The 23,021-nt window shown below is 42.8% G+C and overlaps 3 protein-coding genes across 5 annotated transcripts; all 3 read right to left on the bottom strand.

Moving 5' to 3' along the window:
* Window positions 1-634: 634 nt before the first annotated feature.
* On the bottom strand, window positions 635-3,713 carry LOC306930338 (E3 ubiquitin-protein ligase TRIM35-like). Its single transcript, XM_079511262.1, has 2 exons — window positions 3,583-3,713; window positions 635-2,785 (listed from the first exon to the last, which is right to left on the bottom strand). Exon 2 carries the CDS (start codon window positions 2,624-2,626, stop codon window positions 1,154-1,156), a length of 1,473 nt encoding a protein of 490 aa, XP_079367388.1. The 5' UTR covers window positions 2,627-2,785; window positions 3,583-3,713; the 3' UTR covers window positions 635-1,153.
* Window positions 3,714-7,937: 4,224 nt separating this feature from the next.
* On the bottom strand, window positions 7,938-22,513 carry LOC306930337 (E3 ubiquitin-protein ligase TRIM35-like). Of its 3 annotated transcripts, XR_013790879.1 has the most exons (3): window positions 22,368-22,513; window positions 19,547-21,653; window positions 19,380-19,492 (listed from the first exon to the last, which is right to left on the bottom strand). XR_013790879.1 is itself a non-coding variant. In XM_079511261.1 (2 exons), the coding sequence occupies exon 2, from the start codon at window positions 9,863-9,865 to the stop codon at window positions 8,387-8,389; it is 1,479 nt and encodes a 492-aa protein (XP_079367387.1). In that variant the 5' UTR covers window positions 9,866-10,033; window positions 22,368-22,513; the 3' UTR covers window positions 7,938-8,386. The 3 variants fall into 3 exon arrangements, 2 of the variants coding, with proteins under 2 accessions (XP_079367387.1, XP_079367386.1); XM_079511261.1 differs by lacking the exons at window positions 19,380-19,492; window positions 19,547-21,653 and adding an exon at window positions 7,938-10,033; XM_079511260.1 differs by lacking the exons at window positions 19,380-19,492; window positions 19,547-21,653; window positions 22,368-22,513 and adding exons at window positions 7,938-10,033; window positions 10,706-10,836.
* LOC306930342 (E3 ubiquitin-protein ligase TRIM39-like) lies at window positions 12,608-15,178 on the bottom strand. The gene is made up of 2 exons (XM_079511267.1): window positions 15,090-15,178; window positions 12,608-14,327 (listed from the first exon to the last, which is right to left on the bottom strand). The coding sequence occupies exon 2, from the start codon at window positions 14,166-14,168 to the stop codon at window positions 13,035-13,037; it is 1,134 nt and encodes a 377-aa protein (XP_079367393.1). The 5' UTR covers window positions 14,169-14,327; window positions 15,090-15,178; the 3' UTR covers window positions 12,608-13,034.
* Window positions 22,514-23,021: the final 508 nt, after the last annotated feature.

Below are 23,021 nucleotides of genomic sequence, written 5' to 3'. Positions count from 1 at the left end.
GGGTCGATTTGGTTCCTAATTATCAGTCATTTAGCTGGGGACCCCCTGGAACTCTCTCAAGAACCCCTAGGGCTAGGGGTCCCCAGACCCCACTTTGAGAACCACTGGTTCAATGTATAACGTTTTGTAATAATAATCAAAATCTACAAAGTAACTTGTAGGCTAACTAACGTTTTCAAATAATTGGAGTAAAAGTAGCCTACAATGTTTTTCATCTGAGATGTAGTGCAGTAGAAGTAAAAGTACTGAACATTGGAAAGTGAAAATACCTCAAAATTAGACTTAAGTAGAGTACTTGAGTACATTTACTTTGTTACTTTCACCACTGGAGTGGATGCATACAGAGGTAGAGTAGACTATACTATTCCATGTTATAGCCCGTTTTAATTTGTTGAATGTTTGAATGATGCAAGGATCAAAACATAGCCAAAAATAAAGACCACTTCACCCATCGTCATAGCTTCATTCAGTATTCAACATTTTCATGTCAAGGACCCCCAAAATGGCCGTCTGGAACTATTTTGGCAGGGACCCCAGAAGAGTAGATTGATGTGAAACCAAATTCAAACTGATTAAAAATGTTCCAAACATTTTCAATCTTTTTCAAATCTTTAAAAAAAAACAGCAGATGTGCAAGCTTGTGCCAGTATGTCTTTATTATGATTTGACTCACTGAACTCTATGTGGTCACATTCATATTGAACTTACAAATCCTGCTCACCAACGATATAACAGACTGACATAATATTGATTAACTATATTCACAGAATAAACAAGCCAGTGAGAATAAGTCAGCATTGCTGTCAATGTCACATTGTGCTGTGGGTGTAACTGTAGGCCATCTGGACTGGTGAACACAAAAAAGGGCCTGGAAAATGAATTTTGTTCCCACGTCTGGGGCATTCGATGCATTTTTGCAATAGACAATTATGCCCTTGTGGACTTTGACTTAAAATTTCTCTGCAAAATATCCTGCATTTTATTTGTCACAACATGTATATACTAATTACAAAAAAACGAAAATCTGCTTATACAATTCTTGATATTCATTTTGAAAACACAATAATGTCTCTCTAAAACTGCCATTTATATGCACTAACATATGAGACAAGTAATGACCCTGAATTTCTTAAGGCAACGGAGACAGTACAGTCTAACTGCATGGTTCCACAGTTACACTAATCTTCCCCGGTAATATCCTCACAGGGACAGTATCACCAATACTGAAAATGTACGGAAAGAGTGTCTCGGTGAAGGTGTGCGTGAAGGTGTGTATGTGTGCGTTAGCAGCATCGGGGTCAGAGAAGGACAGCGTTTCTCCATCACAGTCCAGCTGGACTCTGATCCTCCTAGGTCCCGTCTCCAATGGGAGGACCTGTATGCTGGTGAGTGACCTGCCGGTGAGTGACCCTGGTACTACGGACTCTGCCGTGTAGATCTCGTCCTCTAGCCTTATTATCCAATGATTACCCTTTCGGTCTCCCTTCCTCTGGTACGACTCTGCTAACACACCCACTTCCCAGTTCGTGCTCTCTCCAACCTCGACGTCCCAGCTCAGCCAGCTGTGAGTCCCCGAGTCAAAGCCCTCGGAACCCAGGACGATGGGCATCTGGTCAAACCTCTCCGTGTTGTCGGGAAGCTGAGTCTGATCTCCGGGTTTCACAGTGGTCAGATCGTCAGACAGGGCGTATACTGGATAGGCGGTGTTGGGGTCCAGAATGACAGGAAAGTAGGAGATGTTGTCCTTCATCTTGTCCCAGACTCTGAAGGCCAGGTTGCCCAGGTGTTTGGCCACGTCTATCAGTGGTCCTGAGACCACCGGCTGTGGGTCCTGCGGTGTGAACCGCAAGACTCTTTCCATTGTAGTCTTGTAGTTCTGCAGGAATGAGACGGGTTCGGCTCTAAGCTCCTCCTCTATGGATCTGATGTTGCTTGAAAGAGTTACTATGTCTCTGTCCTGACCCTCCATCTTCTCCTTAATCATCTGAATCTTCTGCTGCTCTTCCTCCCTCAGTGCAGCGATGCTGGCCTCCTCTTCATGATATAGAAACCGATGAAATTTCTTAAACCCTTCGTTAATCAGCGTCTCTGTGTACCAGGCCTGGAACTTAACGTGTTCTGCTGTTAGGTCACTTTTCTTTCTTACTTTATTAAAGACCTCCAGTTTCTCCAATAAAGGCTTCAGTGATTTCTGGACTTCCTCCTTGTGCTCCAGAGCAGCTTCATCGACGGGTCTGAAACTGTGCTTGGCGTGTTTTTCTGAATGCAGACACACGACACACACCGGCTGTTGACACCCCAGACAGAACAGTTTGAGTCTCTCAGCGTGCAGACTGCAGAGATCCTCAGACCCCGATGAAGATCTCGGACGCTTTGGAGCTCTCTGATGTCTCTCCTGTACGAAGGCCTCACACAGGTTCCTCAGAGCCAGGTTACGGGGTAGATGTTCCGTCAAATGTATGTCCTTACAGACTGGACATTCCGTTATACACTTCTCTCTCCACCATTGCTGCAAACAAGCTGTACAGAAGCTGTGGCTACAGGACAGTAGAACGGGATCTTTAAAGATGTCATGACACACAGGACAGGACAATTCCTTTTCTGGAAGAGACGACACGGAAGCCATTTTTGAAACTACAATGTCAGTGGTGGTGGTAATTTGTCTTCCTCTAGATTAGAATGTTCCCTAAAGTTGTGTTGTTTGATCAAGCTTTGTCTTTGGTCAAATCTTATCGCCTCAGATGAATCTGGCAGGGGGCGGACCTTTGACGCCACCACAGAAGACCTGTTGCAAAGTGCACACACACACACACACACACACACACACACACACACACACACACACACACACACACACACACACACACACACACACACACACACACACACACACACACACACACACACACACACACACACACACACACACACACACACACACACACACACAATTAAGATGCTTCATTTACATTTAAGAAGAATGCTATTGAGGTGAAAGCATAAGGTGAAAGTCAACACTGCATGGTCATTGATGTTGATGTATCTAAATGTATGAACTATTCCTAAACCTAACCTCAGACATCCGAGGAAAAGAGGTGGATAAAAAAAAAAGTAAGAGCAGAGTGGGGTTTTGTAATGTTATACATGATTGGCTGGCAAAATGTGCTTCCTTTGCTCAGGTTCTGAGGATCTTTGGTATTGGTACACATACTGGACCTGCACATAAAGCACACTCTAGTGGTGAGGAGGAGGGATGACATAATAATTCCCATGATGCAACCAAACATTTGATGTTGAGACCTCACTCTGAGTCTGAACGCTAACTATAAAGACAACTAATGAGATGAATCGTTTATCCAACTTTCTGTCACACACACACACACACACACACACACATACACACAATAGCAAGGGGGGTTGACGTGGGGAGAGAATTCGGATTTTTACACCGCAGCGCCGCACACACTACAGACTACAAGCACAGTTAGCACACACAAGACAAACTACAGCCTAGTACTTTACAACTTAAGTGAAGTATGCTCTTTGCATTTGCACAGTGGCAGCAAGGAAAAAAACATTTACCCCTTTTCTTTCTGCTGTTTCACGAGTCACGACCGTATGTCGGATGTCCAGTGCAGCATGATGTGAGACGAGGACGGCTCCGTCTTTTTGGCAAATCTAGAACTTCCTGTTTGAGAGCTAGCAAATTTAAGACATCCGGTTGCTTTCAGAATAAAAGTGTCGTTAATTAAATAATTATTACATTACATTATTAGTATTATTATTACATTACAGTTATTGTGAAGACACACATTATGTTTCTGTGTAAAAATAAGTAATTAAATAACGTAAAAAAGTTATCTAAATGGATAAATGCCCAAGTCCATGCACTGGAGTGCCCAAGTCCATTCACTGGAGTGCATGGACTTAATAAAGTGGATGCTGGACAAAATCCCTGCTATGTTTCTAGTGTGACATATGCACGCGTCCGGGGAGACCTCCTCTACAACACCACACTGTCCGCTAAGCAGCAGAGGTGTAAAACAAAAATTGGCACCAGGTCACAGGTCAAAAAATGTCAAAAAACTTCCCATTTCCAGACTACAGTGGACTAAAGTGGACACTAGACAAAAATCCCTGCTATGTTTCGACTAGTGTGACATACGCACGCGTCCGGGGAGACCTCCTCTACAACACCACACTGTCCGCTAAGCAGCAGAGGTGTAAAACAAAAATTGGCACCAGGTCAGATGTAAAAAAACTTTAAAAAACTTCCCATTTCCCAGTTCTGTTATAAAACTCCGTAACATTTGGCGATTAAATAGAGGTGATGTGAAAGGCATTCTTAGTCTCTTTGATGAGGGAGAACAAGATATTGCTAACAGCCTACACATTCAGGATATGGATGATAATATTGGTGATTCAGATGAAGCTGACAAGATAGTGGCAGAGATACAAGTTAACACATCTGCTACACCCATGAAAATGCGTGTGAACAGAAGGTGTGCCAAACATCCACTAGATAATAATGAGTGGGTCATGCCAAGTAAAAGGGCTGTCTATTGCATTTGCCAAGCGCCTAATGACCGAAATAAAGCTATGATTGCATGTGACCTTTGTGGAGCCTGGTTTCATATGGACTGTCTGGGAGTTTCACCTAGTCGAGACTTTGACAAACTCAATTATGCGTGTTTATCCACCACTTGCAATCATGAGCCATTGACACAGGGGATTTTATATACTGAAAAGAATAGCAGTGTTCATGTGCAGCCTATAAAGCCAGTTGTTGTTCACCATGGAGAGGAGGAAGACAGTGCTGTAGATGAATCACATTTAAATCAAACTAGCAGTGTTCATATGCAGCCTATACAGCCAGTTGTTGTGCACCATGGAGAGGACACCATGGAGGAAGACAGTGCTGTAGATGAATCACATTTTATGAAAGATGAAATTACTGAACTACATCACTCCCCTGCTCTTCACCCAATTACTGTAGAAATAGATCACTCGTATGCATTTCATGAGAGCACTGTACATAATCAGTCTGTCAATCAAACTGTGGTGGGTCAGCCTAAAATCGGATGTGAGTCTACGTTGATTAGGCTTGAAGAGGATGACATACAAATGCAGACTCTGAGTCTAGATGATGGTACTGTTCAGAGTGTCATGGGACTAGCTGGTGCTACATTAGGACCGTTCAAACACAGTCCCATTGAACCTACTACCTTTACTTTGAAGTCAGAATGGGACACTGTAAACTCCTTAAGAGTCAAAGGAAATACATATTTTAAGAGGTATGAATGGCAAGAGCTGTTTGCCAGCAAAGTCTGACCTGGTGCCAATTTTTGTTTTACACCTCTGCTGCTTAGCGGACAGTGTGGTGTTGTAGAGGAGGTCTCCCCAGACGCGTGCGTATGTCACACTAGTCGAAACATAGCAGGGATTTTTGTCCAGTGTCCACTTTAGTCCACTGTAGTCTGGAAATGGGAAGTTTTTTGACATTTTTGACCTGTGACCTTGTGCTAATTTTTGTTTTACACCTCTGCTGCTTAGCGGACAGTGTGGTGTTGTAGAGGAGGTCTCCCCGGACGCGTGCATATGTCACACTAGTCGAAACATAGCAGGGATTTTTGTCCAGTGTCCACTTTAGTCCACTGTAGTCTGGAAATGGGAAGTTTTTTAAAGTTTTTTTACATCTGACCTGGTGCCAATTTTTGTTTTACACCTCTGCTGCTTAGCGGACAGTTTGGTGTTGTAGAGGAGGTCTCCCCGGACGCGTGCGTATGTCACACTAGTCGAAACATAGCAGGGATTTTTGTCCAGCGTCCACTTTATAAAGTCCATGCTCTCCAGTGAATAGCATTTATCCATTTAGATAACTTTTGAATTACTTATCTTTACACAGAAACATTACTTATTACTTATTTTTACACAGAAACATAATGTGTGTCCTATAGCATCGTTTAAATGCTTAATTAATCGTTTTAATGTGCAAATTAATCTTTTTTTCAATACTCTAGAGGGTACTCTTAATTTGAAGAGATCGTCCCCCGGAAGTCTTATATTTGCTAGCTTAGATTTGCTAGAAAACAGTGCCGACGAGGGCCAGCTGTGCAATCTGTTGCTCTGTGTTGACGTGCTACTGCTAGGGTCTAGACTGGAGGGGAACCATGTCGATCACAGAGCAATGGATCGAGCAAGGCGCAACAGAACAGACAGGTAACTCTGACGTTTCTGAACATGTTGGTGGTCTTTAAATTGATGGCTATCTCCAGCGGGGCAGCGAACACAAACTGTTTGTACTTCTGAAATGAAATGCAACATATATTGGCTCCTGGTGTAGTGTTAAGTTTGTTCAATTTGTGTTTATGATTATGAATGGATGAAAAAGTATCTTGACTGATTAGGATACCGCCTTCTTCCACTAGAGGGTGCATTAGACCACAAACACATTAGAGACAACACATTACATATACAACCCTTCAAGTGGCTTTCAACGCTTTTCATATCGAGGATAATCGAGCCTCAAGGCCCAGTATTTATTCTGCATTTGAGCCACAGACCCAAAACCCTCTCAGACCCAAAACTAAAGAATATTTTGTTGCCGTTGGATGAGATTTTGTCCACAATTCCATTCTTGATGTTGGTACCATTAGGAGAGAAAACAGGCAAACGTTGGTCAAAATAACAATTCTTCTACATTCTCTAATTTAATTGTGTAGACTTCTTGTAAATTATTAAGTAATGCCGATGTTTAACAATAATGTAACTCTTGAGAGCGTAAAATGAAGATCTATAAGGGTCCATTTGGTTACCAACTCTCAATTTAGCTGGGGACCACCTGGAACCCCCTCAGGACCACTGGTGGTCCCCGGACCACTGGTTGAAAACCGCTGAAGTAGACCTAAAAGTTTGGAATTACTGAATAGGTCTATATTATCTGAATTTATGATGAATTGAACAAGGTGGACCCACTTGTAAACAAGTTTAGTGCTTTATTGGTGTCGTCCACTCACAGTTAACAGTTTTTGTATTGAGTTGTGCTTGAAATGTACTGTAATTCTGCAAACTGTTAATATATACAATCAATCAATCAATAGACTATAGAGAGCACACACCATGGAGCATATGGACCTATTTCTGCTCATTGAGTTTGAGGATAAAGAAATACTGACAAAGTGACAAATAGTTTCAACTAGTAAGTACTTGAGTACATGCACTTATTTCAATTACAATGTAGGCATTTAGCTCTATGCTCTTCTTAATTCAGAACGATTTACAGTGAGCAATGTAACAGAATACGAGACAATGTAAAATAATACGAGAAATAATACGTATAGGCTTCATCAAATGCATATAAATAATCTGTGTACACATGACTATAGGTAGGATGCCAAGATCAACACATGAACCTGGCACCTGTCTACATAACATGTACTTTCACCACTGGAGTGGATGCATACAGAGGTAGAGTAGACTATACTATTCCATGTTATAGCCCGTTTTAATTTGTTGAATGTTTGAATGATGCAAGGATCAAAACATAGCCAAAAGTAAAGACCACCTCACCCATCGTCATAGCTTCATTCAGTAGTTATTCAACATTTTCATGTCAAGGACCCCCAAATTGGCCGCAGACCCCCATCTGGAACTGTTTTGGCAGGGACCCCCAGAAGAGTAGATTGATGTGAAACCAAATTCAAAATGTTCCAAACAATTTTCAATATTTTTCAAAAACAGCAGATGTTCAAACTTGTATCTGCCCATTTAGGCCTGACGTCGAAATTAAAAAAGGCTTCTGAAAAAAAAATATATATATTCAAAGATTTGTGCCACATTTTCACGATTTTTCAAAAATAGCAGACCTACAAGCTCGTAGCGTGCCACTCGGTGGCGCGCTATGAAAAAATTACAAAATATGAGAAAACTTTGAAGTGTGCCAATATTTGTCTTTATTATGATTTCTATTTCTGAACTCTATGTGGTCACATTCATATTGAACCTTACAAATCCTGCTCACCAATGATATAACAGACTGACATAATATTGATGAACTAAATTCACAGAATAAACAAGCCAGTGAGAATAAGTGAGCATTGCTGTCAATGTCACATTGTGCTGTCGGACTGGTGAACAAAAGAAAAGGGACAATTATGCCCTTGTGGACTTTGACGTAAAAGTTATCTGCAAAATATCCTGCATTTTATTTGTCACAACATGTACATGTATATAAATGTGAATTACAAAAAACGAAAATCTGCTTATACAATTCTTGATATTAATTTTGAAAACACAATAATGTCTCTCTCAAACTGCCATTCATATGCACTAACATATGAGACAAGTAATGACCCTGAATTTCTTAAGGCAACAGAGACAGTACGGCCTAACTGCATTGTTCCACAGTTACACTAATCTTCCCCGGTAATATCCTCACAGGGACAGTATCACTGAAAATGTATGGAAATAGTGTCTCGGTGAAGGTGTGCGTGAAGGTGTGTATGTGTGCGTTAGCAGCATCGGGGTCAGAGAAGGACAGCGTTCCTCCATCGTGGTCCAGCTGGACTCTGATCCTCCGAGGTCCCGTCTCCAATGGGAGGACCTGTATGCTGGTGAGTGACCCCGGTGAGAGACGATCTACGGACTCTGCCGTGTAGATCTCGTCCTCTAGCCTTATTCTCCAATGATTACCCTTTCGGTCTCCCTTCCTCTGGTACGACTCTGCTAACAAACCCACTTCCCAGTCTGTCTCCCTGTCTCCAACCTCGACGTCCCAGCTGTGAGTCCCCGAGTCAAAGCCCTCGGAACCCAGGACGATGGGCATCTGGTTAAACCTCTCCGTGTTGTCGGGAAGCTGACCAGTGAGAGACACACAATAGAGCCTCTGATCTCCGGGTTTCACAGTGGTCAGATCGTCAGACAGGGTGTATCCTCGATAGGCGGTGTTGGGGTCCAGAATAACGGGAGTGTAGGAGACGATGCCCTTCATATTGTCCCAGACTCTGAAGGCCAGGTTGCCCAGGTGTTTGGCCACGTCTATCAGTGATCCTGAGACCACCGGCTGTGGGTCCTGCGGTGTGAACCGCAGGACTCTTTCCATTGTGGTCTTGTAGTTCTGCAGGAATGAGACGGGTTCGGCTCTAAGCTCCTCCTCTATGTCTCTGATGTTGTTTGAAAGGTCTCTTATGTCTCTGTCCTGACCCTTTATCTTCTCCTTAATCATCTGAATCTTCTGCTGCTCTTCCTCCCTCAGTGCAGCGATGCTGGCCTCCTCTGCATCATGTAGAAACCGACGAAGCTTCTTAAACCCTTTCTTAATGTGCGTCTCTGTGTGCCGGGCCTGGACCGTAACGTGTCCTGCTGTTATATCACTTTTCTTTCTTAATTTATTAAAGACCTCCAGTTTCTCCAGTAAAGGCTTCAGTGATTTCTGGACTTCCTCCTTGTGCTCCAGAGCAGCTTCATCGATGGGTCTGAAATTGTGCTTGGCGTGTTTTTCTGAATGCAGACACACAACACACACCGGCTGTTGACACCCCAGACAGAACAGTTTGAGTCTCTCAGCGTGCAGACTGCAGAGATCCTCAGACCCCGATGTAGATCTCGGACGTTTTGAAGCTCTCTGATGTCTCTCCTGTACGAAGGCCTCACACAGGTTCTTCAGAGCCAGGTTACGGGGTAGATGTTCGGTCAAATGTATGTCCTTACAGACTGGACATTCCTTTATACGCTTCTCTCTCCACCATTGCTGCAAACAAGCTGTACAGAAGCTGTGGCTACAGGACAGTATCATTGGATCTTTAAAGATGTCATGACACACAGGACAGGAAAAGTCCTTTTCTGGAAGAGACGACACGGAAGCCATTTTTGTCTCAGAGTGAAACTACAATGTCAGTGGTGGTAATTTGTCTTCCTCTAGATTAGAATGTGCCCTAAAGTTGTGTTGTTTGATCAATATTTGTCTTTGGTCAAATCTTATCGTATCAGATGAGTCTGGCAGGAGGCGGAGCTTTGACACGCCACCACAGAAGACCTGTTGCAAAGTGTACACACACACACACACACACACACACACACACACACACACACACACACACACACACACACACACACACACACACACACACACACACACACACACACACACACACACACACAGGATTAAGACATTTACATGTACATATGAAAAGAAGAATGCTATTGAGGTGAAAGCATAGGGTGAAAGTCAAGCGTTCTGAGGATCTTTGGTACACAGACATACTGGACCTGCACATAGAGCACACTAGTGGAGTCAGGAGGGATGGATGACATAATAATTCCCATGATGCAACCAAACATTTGATGTTGAGACCTCACTCTGAGTCTGAACGCTAACTAAAGACAACTAATGAGATGAATCGTTTATCCAACTTTCTGTCTCACACACACACACACACACACACACACACACACACACACACACACACACACACACACACACACACACACAGGAAGGTATCCATAATAGCTAGGGGGGCTGACGTGGGGAGGGAATTCGGATTTTTACAATGGTCTAACTATTTAGCACGCAGCGTGCCACACACAAGCACACACAGAAAGAAAAAAACTACAGCCTACTTTACAACTAAGTGAAGTCATGCTCACTGCTCTTTGCATTTGCACAGTGGGCAGGCTGGCAGCAATGCATTAAGAAAAAAACATTTACCCTTTTTCTGCTGTTTAACGAGTCACGAACGTATGTCGGATGTCCAGTGCAGCATGATGTGAGACGAGGTGCTGTGCAATCTGTTGCTCTGTGTTGACGTGCTACTGCTAGGGTCTAGACCGGAGGGTCACAGAGCAATGGATCGAGCAGGCGCAACAGAACATAATTAACTAACTCTGATGTTTCTGAACATGTTGGTGGTCTTTAAATTGATGTCTATCTCCAGCGGGACAGCGGACACAAACTGTTGGTACTCCTGAAATGAAATGCAACATATATTGGCTCCTGGTGTAGTGTTAAGTTTGTTCAATTTGTGTTTATGATTATGAATGGATGAAAGAGTATCTTGACTGATTCGTCAAGATACTTACCTTAGTCAAGATACCGCCTTCTTCCACTAGAGGGTGAATTAGACCACAAAGAGACAACACGTTACATACAACCCTTCAAGTAAGTGGCTTTCAACGCTTTTCATATCGAGGATAATCGAGCCTCGAGGCCCATTATTTATTTATTCTGCATTTGAGCCACAGACCCAAAACCCTCTCAGACCCAAAACTAAAGAATATTTGGTTTGGCAAACGATAGCAATTCTTCTACATTCTCTAATTTAATTGTGTAGACTTCTTGTAAATGATTAAGTAATGCCGATGTTTAACAATAATGTAACTCTTGAGAGCGTAAAATGAAGATCTATAAGGGACCATTTGGTTACCAACTCTCAATTTGGCTGGGGACCACTGGTTGAAAACCGCTGAAGTAGACCTAAAAGTTTGGAATGACTGAATAGGTCTATATTATCTGAATTTATGATGAATTGAACAAGGTGGACCCACTTGTAAACAAGTGTAGTGCTTTATTGGGTCGTCCACTCAGTTAAGTTTTTGTATTGAGTTGTGCTTGAAATGTACTGTAATTCTGCAAACTGTTAATAAATAAATCAATCAATCAATCGACTATAGAGAGCACACACACCATGGAGCATATGGACCTATTTCTGCTCATTGAGTTTGAGGATGAAGAAATACTGACAAAGTGACAAATAGTTTCAACTAGTAAGTACTTGAGTACATGTATGCACTTATTTCAATTACAATTTAGGCATTTAGCTATATGCTCTTCTTAATTCAGAACGATTTACAGTGAGCAATGTAAAATAATACGAGACTTGTATAGGCTTCATCAAATTCAACAAATGAACCTGGCACCTGTTCTACACAACATGTACTTTCACCACTGGAGTGGATGCATACAGAGGTAGAGTAGATTATACTATTCCATGTTATAGACCGTTTTAATTTGTTGAATGTTTGAATGATGCCAAGGGTCAAAACGTAGCCAAAAATAAAGACCACTTCACCCATCGTCATAGCTTCATTCAGTAGTTATTCAACATTTTCATGTCAAGGACCCCCAAATTGGCCACAGACCCCCATCTGGAACCGTTTTGGCAGGGACCCCCAGAAGAGTAGATTGATGTGAAACCAAATTCAAAATGTTCCAAACAAATTTCAATATTTTTCAAATCTTTTCAAAAACAGCAGATGTTCAAACTTGTATCTGCCCATTTAGGCCTGACGTCGAAATTAAAAAAGGCTTCTGAAAGAATATATATATATATATATATATATATATATATATATATATATATATGTATATATTCAAAGATTTGTGCCACATTTTCACGATTTTTCAAAAATAGCAGACCTACAAGCTCGTAGCGCGCCACCAGATCTGCTATTTTTCAATAGCTAAAGTATAACATAATGCTTAGTTAAAACACCAAAAGGGGTTCCCTTCCAGAATGGTTAATAGCCAACATTATATAATGGATAGAGTGGGAGCCCCTTCACACACACAGGTCTGCTGACCTGGACAGTAAATTACAAAATAAGAGAAAACTTTGAAGTGTGCAAAAGAAAATGTCTTTATTATGATTTAACTCACTGAACTCTATGTGGTCAAATTAATATTGAACTTACAAATCCTGCTTACCAGGGGTGTAACTGTAGGCCATCTGGACTGGTGAACAAAAAAAAGGGCCTGGAAAATGAATTTTGTTCCCACGTCTGGGCCATTGCTTTTTCGATGCATTTTTGCAATAGACAATTATGCCCTTGTGGACTTTGACTTAAAAGTTCTCACTGCAAAATATCCTGCATTTTATTTGTCACAACATTTGACATATTTGTCACAATGTGAATTACAAAAAAAGAAAATCTGCTTATACATTCTTGATATTCATTTTGAAAACACAATAATGACTCTCTCAAAAGATACGAGACAAGTAATGACCCTGAATTTCTTAAGGCAACGGAGACAGTATGGTCTAACTGCATTGTTCCACAGTTACACTAATCTTCCCCGGTAATATCCTCACAGGGACAAAATCACTATTACCAATACTGAAAATGTACGGAAATAGTGTCTCGGTGAATGTGTGCGTGAAGGTGTGTATGTGTGCGTTAGCAGCATCGGGGTCAGAGAAGGACAGCGTTCCTCCATCACAGTCCAGCTGGACTCTGATCCTCTGAGGTTCCGTCTCCAATGGGAGGAGCTCTATGACGGTGAGTGACCCTGGTACTACGGACTCTGCCGTGCAGATCCCGTCCTCTAGCCTTATTCTCCAATGATTACCCTTTCGGTCTCCCTTCCTCTGGTACGACTCTGCTAACACACCCACTTCCCAGTCCGTGCTCTCTCCAACCTCGACGTCCCAGCTGTGAGTCCCCGAGTCAAAGCCCTCGGAACCCAGGACGATGGGCATCTGGTTAAACCTCTCCGTGTTGACGGGAAGATGACCAGTGTGAGACCCGGAGGTCCGATAGAGCCAGTGATCTCCGGGACTGGTCAGATCGTCAGACAGGGTGTATCCTCGATAGGCGGTGTTGGGGTCCAGAATGACAGGAGTGTAGGAGACGATGCCCATCATCTTGTCCCAGACTCTGACGTGTCCTGCAGCTAGGGCACTTTTCTGTCTTACTTTATTAAAGACCCCCAGTTTCTCCAGTAAAGGCTTCAGTGATTTCTGGACTTCCTCCTTGTGCTCCAGAGCAGCTTCATCGACGGGTCTGAAACTGTGGTTGGCGTGTTTTTCTGAATGCAGACACACGACACACACCGGCTGTTGACACCCCAGACAGAACAGTTTGAGTCTCTCAGCGTGCAGACTGCAGAGATCCTCAGACCCCGATGAAGATCTCGGACGCTTTGAAGCTCTCTGATGTCTCTCCTGTACGAAGGCCTCACACAGGTTCTTCAGAGCCAGGTTACGGGATAGAGGTTCCGTCAAATGTATGTCCTTACAGACTGGACATTCCTTTATACGCTTCTCTCTCCACCATTGCTGCAAACAAGCTGTACAGAAGCTGTGGCTACAGGACAGTATAACAGGATCTTTAAAGATGTCATGACACACAGGACAGGAAAAGTCCTTTTCTGGAAGAGACGACACGGAAGCCATTTTTGAAACTACAATGTCAGTGGTGGTGGTAATTTGTCTTCCTCTAGATTAAAATGTTCCTTAAAGTTGTGTTGTTTGATCAAGCTTTGTCTTTGGTCAAATCTTATCGCCTCAGATTAATCTGGCAGGGGGCGGACCTTTGACGCCACCACAGAAGACCTGTTGCAAAGCGCACACACACACACACACACACACACACACACACACACACACACACACACACACACACACACACACACACACACACACACACACACACACACACACACACACACACACACACACACACACACACACACACACACACACGATTAAGATGCTTCATTTACATATAAGAAGAATGCTATTGAGGTGAAAGCATAAGTCAACACTGCATGGTCATTGATATTGATGTATCTAAATGTATGAACTATTCCTAAACCTAACCTCAGACATCCGAGTAAAAGAGGTGGATGAAAAAAAGTAAGAGCAGAGTGGGGTTTTGTAATGTTATACATGATTGGCTGGCAAAATGTGCTTCCTTTGCTCAGGTTCTGAGGATCTTTGGTACACATACTGGACCTGCACATAAAGCACTCTAGTGGTGAGGAGGAAGGATGACATAATAATTCCCATGATGCAACCAAACATTTGATGTTGAGACCTCACTCTGAGTCTGAACGCTAACTATAAAGACAACTAATGAGATGAATCGTTTATCCAACTTTCTGTCACACACACACACACACACACACATACACACAATAGCAAGGGGGGTTGACGTGGGGAGAGAATTCGGATTTTTAAACCGCAGCGCCGCACACACTACAGACTACAAGCACAGTTAGCACACACAAGACAAACTACAGCCTAGTACTTTACAACTTAAGTGAAGTATGCTCTTTGCATTTGCACAGTGGCAGCAAGGAAAAAAACATTTACCCCTTTTCTTTCTGCTGTTTCACGAGTCACGACCGTATGTCGGATGTCCAGTGCAGCATGATGTGAGACGAGGACGGCTCCGTCTTTTTGGCAAATCTAGAACTTCCTGTTTGAGAGCTAGCAAATTTAAGACATCCGGTTGCTTTCAGAATAAAAGTGTCGTTAATTAAATAATTATTACATTACATTATTAGTATTATTATTACATTACAGTTATTGTGAAGACACACATTATGTTTCTGTGTAAAAATAAGTAATTAAATAACGTAAAAAAGTTATCTAAATGGATAAATGCCCAAGTCCATGCACTGGAGTGCCCAAGTCCATTCACTGGAGTGCATGGACTTAATAAAGTGGATGCTGGACAAAATCCCTGCTATGTTTCTAGTGTGACATATGCACGCGTCCGGGGAGACCTCCTCTACAACACCACACTGTCCGCTAAGCAGCAGAGGTGTAAAACAAAAATTGGCACCAGGTCACAGGTCAAAAAATGTCAAAAAACTTCCCATTTCCAGACTACAGTGGACTAAAGTGGACACTGGACAAAAATCCCTGCTATGTTTCGACTAGTGTGACATACGCACGCGTCCGGGGAGACCTCCTCTACAACACCACACTGTCCGCTAAGCAGCAGAGGTGTAAAACAAAAATTGGCACCAGGTCAGATGTAAAAAAACTTAAAAAAACTTCCCATTTCCCAGTTCTGTTATAAAACTCCGTAACATTTGGCGATTAAATAGAGGTGATGTGAAAGGCATTCTTAGTCTCTTTGATGAGGGAGAACAAGATATTGCTAACAGCCTACACATTCAGGATATGGATGATAATATTGGTGATTCAGATGAAGCTGACAAGATAGTGGCAGAGATACAAGTTAACACATCTGCTACACCCATGAAAATGTGTGTGAACAGAAGGTGTGCCAAACATCCACTAGATAATAATGAGTGGGTCATGCCAAGTAAAAGGGCTGTCTATTGCATTTGCCAAGCGCCTAATGACCGAAATAAAATTATGATTGCATGTGACCTTTGTGGAGCCTGGTTTCATATGGACTGTCTGGGAGTTTCACCTAGTCGAGACTTTGACAAACTCAATTATGCGTGTTTATCCACCACTTGCAATCATGAGCCATTGACACAGGGGATTTTATATACTGAAAAGAATAGCAGTGTTCATGTGCAGCCTATAAAGCCAGTTGTTGTTCACCATGGAGAGGAGGAAGACAGTGCTGTAGATGAATCACATTTAAATCAAACTAGCAGTGTTCATATGCAGCCTATAAAGCCAGTTGTTGTGCACCATGGAGAGGACACCATGGAGGAAGACAGTCCTGTAGATGAATCACATTTTATCGAATGTGAGTCTACGTTGATTAGGCTTGAAGAGGATGACATACAAATGCAGACTCTGAGTCTAGATGATGGTACTGTTCAGAGTGTCATGGGACTAGCTGGTGCTACATTAGGACCCTTCAAACACAGTGCGAAACATAGCAGGGATTTTTGTCCAGTGTCCACTTTAGTCCACTGTAGTCTGGAAATGGGAAGTTTTTTAAAGTTTTTTTTACATCTGACCTGGTGCCAATTTTTGTTTTACACCTCTGCTGCTTAGCGGACAGTGTGGTGTTGTAGAGGAGGTCTCCCCGGACGCGTGCGTATGTCACACTAGTCGAAACATAGCAGGGATTTTTGTCCAGTGTCCACTTTAGTCCACTGTAGTCTGGAAATGGGAAGTTTTTTGACATTTTTTGACCTGTGACCTGGTGCCAATTTTTGTTTTACACCTCTGCTGCTTAGCGGACAGTGTGGTGTTGTAGAGGAAGTCTCCCCGGACGCGTGCGTATGTCACACTAGTCGAAACATAGCAGGGATTTTTGTCCAGCGTCCACTTTAGTCCACTGTAGTCTGGAAATGGGAAGTGTTTTGACATTTTTTGACCTGTGACCTGGTGCCAATTTTTGTTTTACACCTCTGCTGCTTAGCGGACAGTGTGGTGTTGTAGAGGAGGTCTCCCCGGACGCGTGCATATGTCACACTAGTCGAAACATAGCAGGGATTTTTGTCCAGTGTCCACTTTAGTCCACTGTAGTCTGGAAATGGGAAGTGTTTTGACATTTTTTGACCTGTGACCTGGTGCCAATTTTTGTTTTACACCTCTGCTGCTTAGCGGACAGTGTGGTGTTGTAGAGGAGGTCTCCCCGGACGCGTGCGTATGTCACACTAGTCGAAACATAGCAGGGATTTTTGTCCAGCGTCCACTTTATAAAGTCCATGCTCTCCAGTGAATAGCATTTATCCATTTAGATAACTTTTGAATTACTTATCTTTACACAGAAACATTACTTATTACTTATTTTTACACAGAAACATAATGTGTGTCCTATAGCATCGTTTAAATGCTTAATTAATCGTTTTAATGTGCAAATTAATCTTTTTTTCAATACTACTACTAGAGGGTACTCTTATTTTGAAGAGATCGTCCCCCGGAAGTCTTATATTTGCTAGCTTAGATTTGCTAGAAAACAGTGCCGACGAGGGCCAGCTGTGCAATCTGTTGCTCTGTGTTGACGTGCTACTGCTAGGGTCTAGACTGGAGGGGAACCATGTCGATCACAGAGCAATGGATCGAGCAAGGCGCAACAGAACAGACAGGTAACTCTGACGTTTCTGAACATGTTGGTGGTCTTTAAATTGATGGCTATCTCCAGCGGGGCAGCGAACACAAACTGTTTGTACTTCTGAAATGAAATGCAACATATATTGGCTCCTGGTGTAGTGTTAAGTTTGTTCAATTTGTGTTTATGATTATGAATGGATGAAAAAGTATCTTGACTGATTAGGATACCGCCTTCTTCCACTAGAGGGTGCATTAGACCACAAACACATTAGAGACAACACATTACATATACAACCCTTCAAGTGGCTTTCAACGCTTTTCATATCGAGGATAATCGAGCCTCAAGGCCCAGTATTTATTCTGCATTTGAGCCACAGACCCAAAACCCTCTCAGACCCAAAACTAAAGAATATTTTGTTGCCGTTGGATGAGATTTTGTCCACAATTCCATTCTTGATGTTGGTACCATTAGGAGAGATAACAGGCAAACGTTGGTCAAAATAACAATTCTTCTACATTCTCTAATTTAATTGTGTAGACTTCTTGTAAATTATTAAGTAATGCCGATGTTTAACAATAATGTAACTCTTGAGAGCGTAAAATGAAGATCTATAAGGGTCCATTTGGTTACCAACTCTCAATTTAGCTGGGGACCACCTGGAACCCCCTCAGGACCACTGGTGGTCCCCGGACCACTGGTTGAAAACCACTGAAGTAGACCTAAAAGTTTGGAATTACTGAATAGGTCTATATTATCTGAATTTATGATGAATTGAACAAGGTGGACCCACTTGTAAACAAGTGTAGTGCTTTATTGGGTCGTCCACTCACAGTTAAGTTTTTGTATTGAGTTGTGCTTGAAATGTACTGTAATTCTGCAAACTGTTAATATATACAATCAATCAATCAATCGACTATAGAGAGCACACACCATGGAGCATATGGACCTATTTCTGCTCATTGAGTTTGAGGATGAAGAAATACTGACAAAGTGACAAATAGTTTCAACTAGTAAGTACTTGAGTACATGTATGCACTTATTTCAATTACAATTTAGGCATTTAGCTCTATGCTCTTCTTAATTCAGAACGATTTACAGTGAGCAATGTAACAGAATACGAGACTTGTATAGGCTTCATCAAATTCAACAAATGAACCTGGCACCTGTCTACATAACATGTACTTTCACCACTGGAGTGGATGCATACAGAGGATGTAGAGTAGACTATACTATTCCATGTTATAGCCCGTTTTAATTTGTTGAATGTTTGAATGATGCAAGGATCAAAACATAACCAACAATAAAGAACACTTCACCCATCGCCATAGCTTCATTCAGTAGTTATTCAACATTTTCATGTCAAGGACCCCCAAATTGGCCACAGACCCCCATCTGGAACCGTTTTGGCAGGGACCCCCAGAAGAGTAGATTGATGTGAAACCAAATTCAAACGGATTCAAAATGTTCCAAACATTTTCAATATTTTTCAAATAAGAACAGCAGATGTGCAAGCTTGTATCTGCCCATTTAGGCCTGATGTCGAAATAAAAAAGTCTTCTGAAAGATTTGTGCCGCATTTTCACGATTTTTCAAAAATAGCAGACCTACAAGCTCGTAGCGCGCCACTCGGTGTGGCTTGTAGATCTGCTATTTTTTAATACCTAAAGTATAACATAATGCTTTAAAACACCAAAAGGGGTTCCCGTCCAGAATGGTTAATAGCCAACATTATATAATGGATAGAGTGGGAGCCCCTTCACACACACACAGGTCTGCTGACCTGGACAGTAAGGATAGAGTGGGAACCCCTTCATACACACACAGGTCTGCTGACCTGGACAGTAAATTACAAAATAAGAGAAATCTTTGAAGTGTGCAAAAGAAAATGTCTTTATTATGATTTGACTCACTGAACTCTATGTGGTCACATTCATATTGAACTTACAAATCCTGCTCACCATCGATATAACAGACTGACATAATATTGATGAACTAAATTCACAGAATAAACAAACCAGTGAGAATAAGTCAGCATTGCTGTCAATGTCAGTAGGCCATCTGGACTGGTGAACAAGAAAAAAAAGGGCCAGGAAAATGAATTTTGTTCCCAAGTCTGGGGCATTGCTTTTTCGATGCATTTTTGCAATAGACAATTATGCCCTTGTGGACTTTGACTTTGAAAGTTATCTTGATATTCATTTTGAAAACACAATAATGTCTCTCTCAAACTGCCATTCATATGCACTAACATACGAGACAAGTAATGACCCTGAATTTCTTAAGGCAACGGAGACAGTACAGTCTAACTGCATTGTTCCACAGTTACACTAATCTTCCCCGGTAATATCCTCACAGGGACAGTATCACCAATACTGAAAATGTACGGAAATAGTGTCTCTGTGAAGGTGTGCGTGAAGGTGTGTATGTGTGCGTTAGCAGCATCGGGGTCAGAGAAGGACAGCGTTCCTCCGTTGTGGTCCAGCTGGACTCTGATCCTCTGAGGTCCCGTCTTCAATGGGAGGACCTGTATGCTGGTGAGTGACCCCGGTGAGAGACCTACTACGGACCCTGCCGTGTAGATCTCGTCCTCTAGCCTTATTCTCCAATGATTACCCTTTCGGTCTCCCTTCCTCTGGTACGACTCTGCTAACAAACCCACTTCCCAGTCTGCGCTGTCTCCAACCTCGACGTCCCAGCTGTGAGTCCCCGAGTCAAAGCCCTCGGAACCCAGGACGATGGGCATCTGGTTAAACCTCTCCGTGTTGTCGGGAAGCTGACCAGTGTGAGACACACTGTCTTGCAGAGTCCAATAGGGCCTCTGATCTCCGGGTTTCACAGTGGCAGTCACAGTGGTCAGATCGTCAGACAGGGTGTATCCTCGATAGGCGGTGTTGGGGTCCAGAATGACAGGAGTGTAGGAGACCATGCCCTTCATCTTGTCCCAGACTCTGAAGGCCAGGTTGCCCAGGTGTTTGGCCATGTCTATCAGTGGTCCTGAGACGACCGGCTGTGGGTCCTGCAGTGTGAACCGCAGGACTCTTTCCATTGTGGTCTTGTAGTTCTGCAGGAATGAGACGGGTTCGGCTCTAAGCTCCTCCTCTATGTCTCTGATGTTACTTAAAAGGTCTCTTATGTCTCTATTCTGACGCTCAATCTTCTCCTTAATCACCTGACTCTTCTGCTGCTCTTCGTCCCTCAGTGCAGCGATGCTGGCCTCCTCTTCATCATGTAGAAACCGATGAAGCTTCTTAAACCCTTCCTTAATCTGCGTCTCTGTGTGCCGGGCCTGGACCTTAACGTGTCCTGCAGCTAGTGCACTTTTCTGTCTTACTTTATTAAAGACCCCCAGTTTCTCCAGTAAAGGCTTCAGTGATTTCTGAACTTCCTCCTTGTGCTCCAGAGCAGCTTCATCGACGGGTCTGAAACTGTGGTTGGCGTGTTTTTCTGAATGCAGACACACGACACACACCGGCTGTTGACACCCCAGACAGAACAGTTTGAGTCTCTCAGCGTGCAGACTGCAGAGATCCTCAGACCCCGATGAAGATCTCGGACGCTTTGAAGCTCTCTGATGTCTCTCCTGTACGAAGGCCTCACACAGGTTCTTCAGAGCCAGGTTACGGGGTAGATGTTCCGTCAAATGTATGTCCTTCTCTCCACCATTGCTGCAAACAAGCTGTACAGAAGCTGTGGCTACAGGACAGTATCACAGGATAATTAAAGATGTCATGACACACAGGACAGGACAATTCCTTTTCTGGAAGAGACGACACGGAAGCCATTTTTGAAACTACAATGTCAGTGGTGGTGGTAATTTGTCTTCCTCTAGATTAGAATGTTCCCTAAAGTTGTGTTGTTTGATCAAGCTTTGTCTTTGGTCAAATCTTATCGCCTCAGATGAATCTGGCAGGGGGCGGAGCTTTGACGCCACCACAGAAGACCTGTTGCAAAGTGTACACACACACACACACACACACACACACACACACACACACACACGATTAAGATACTTCATTTACATATAAGAAGAATGCTATTGAGGTGAAAGCATAGAGTGAAAGTCAACACTGCATGGTCATTGATATATCTAAATGTATGAACTATTCCTAAACCTAACCTCAGACATCCGAGGAAAAGAGGTGGATAAAAAAAAAAGTAAGAGCAGAGTGGGGTTTTGTAATGTTATACATGATTGGCTGGCAAAATGTGCTTCCTTTGCTCAGGTTCTGAGGAGCTTTGGTACACATACTGGACCTGCACATAAAGCACACTCTAGTGGTGAGGAGGAGGGATGACATAATAATTCCCATGATGCAACCAAACATTTGATGTTGAGACCTCACTCTGAGTCTGAACGCTAACTATAAAGACAACTAATGAGATGAATCGTGTATCCAACTTTCTGTCACACACACACACACACACACACACACACACACACACACACACACACACACACACACACACACACACACACAATAGCAAGGGGGGTTGACGTGGGGAGAGAATTCGGATTTTTACACCGCAGCGCCGCACACACTACAGACTACAAGCACAGTTAGCACACACAAGACAAACTACAGCCTAGTACTTTACAACTTAAGTGAAGTATGCTCTTAAATTTGCACAGTGGCAGCAAGGAAAAAATCATTTACCCCTTTTCTTTCTGCTGTTTCACGAGTCACGACCGTATGTCGGATGTCCAGTGCAGCATGATGTGAGACGAGGACCAGCTGTGCAATCTGTTGCTCTGTGTTGACGTGCTACTGCTAGGGTCTAGACCGGAGGGGAACCATGTCGATCACAGAGCAATGGATCGAGCAAGGCGCAACAATTAACTAACTCTGACGTTTCTGAACATGTTGGTGGTCTTTACATTGATGGCTATCTCCAGCGGGACAGCGAACACAAACTGTTGGTACTTCTGAAATGAAATGCAACATATATTGGCTCCTGGTGTAGTGTTAAGTTTGTTCAATTTGTGTTTATGATTATGAATGGATGAAAGAGTATCTTGACTGATTAGGATACCGCCTTCTTCCACTAGAGGGTGCATTAGACCACAAACACATTAGAGACAACACATTACATATACACCCCTTCAAGTATTGGCTTTCAACGCTTTTCATATCGAGGATAATCGAGCCTCAAGGCCCATTATTTATTCTGCATTTGAGCCACAGACCCAAAACCCTCTCAGACCCAAAACTAAAGAATATTTTGTTGCCGTTGGATGAGATTTTGTCCACAATTCCATTCTTGATGTTGGTACCATTAGGAGAGAAAACAGGCAAACGTTGGTCAAAATA

The sequence above is a fragment of the Electrona antarctica genome (assembly GCF_951216825.1).
Source record: "Electrona antarctica genome assembly, chromosome: 9".
Lineage (NCBI taxonomy): Eukaryota > Metazoa > Chordata > Actinopteri > Myctophiformes > Myctophidae > Electrona > Electrona antarctica.
Note: the sequence above shows the minus strand (reverse complement) of the source record. Positions and strands in the feature narration are given on the sequence as shown.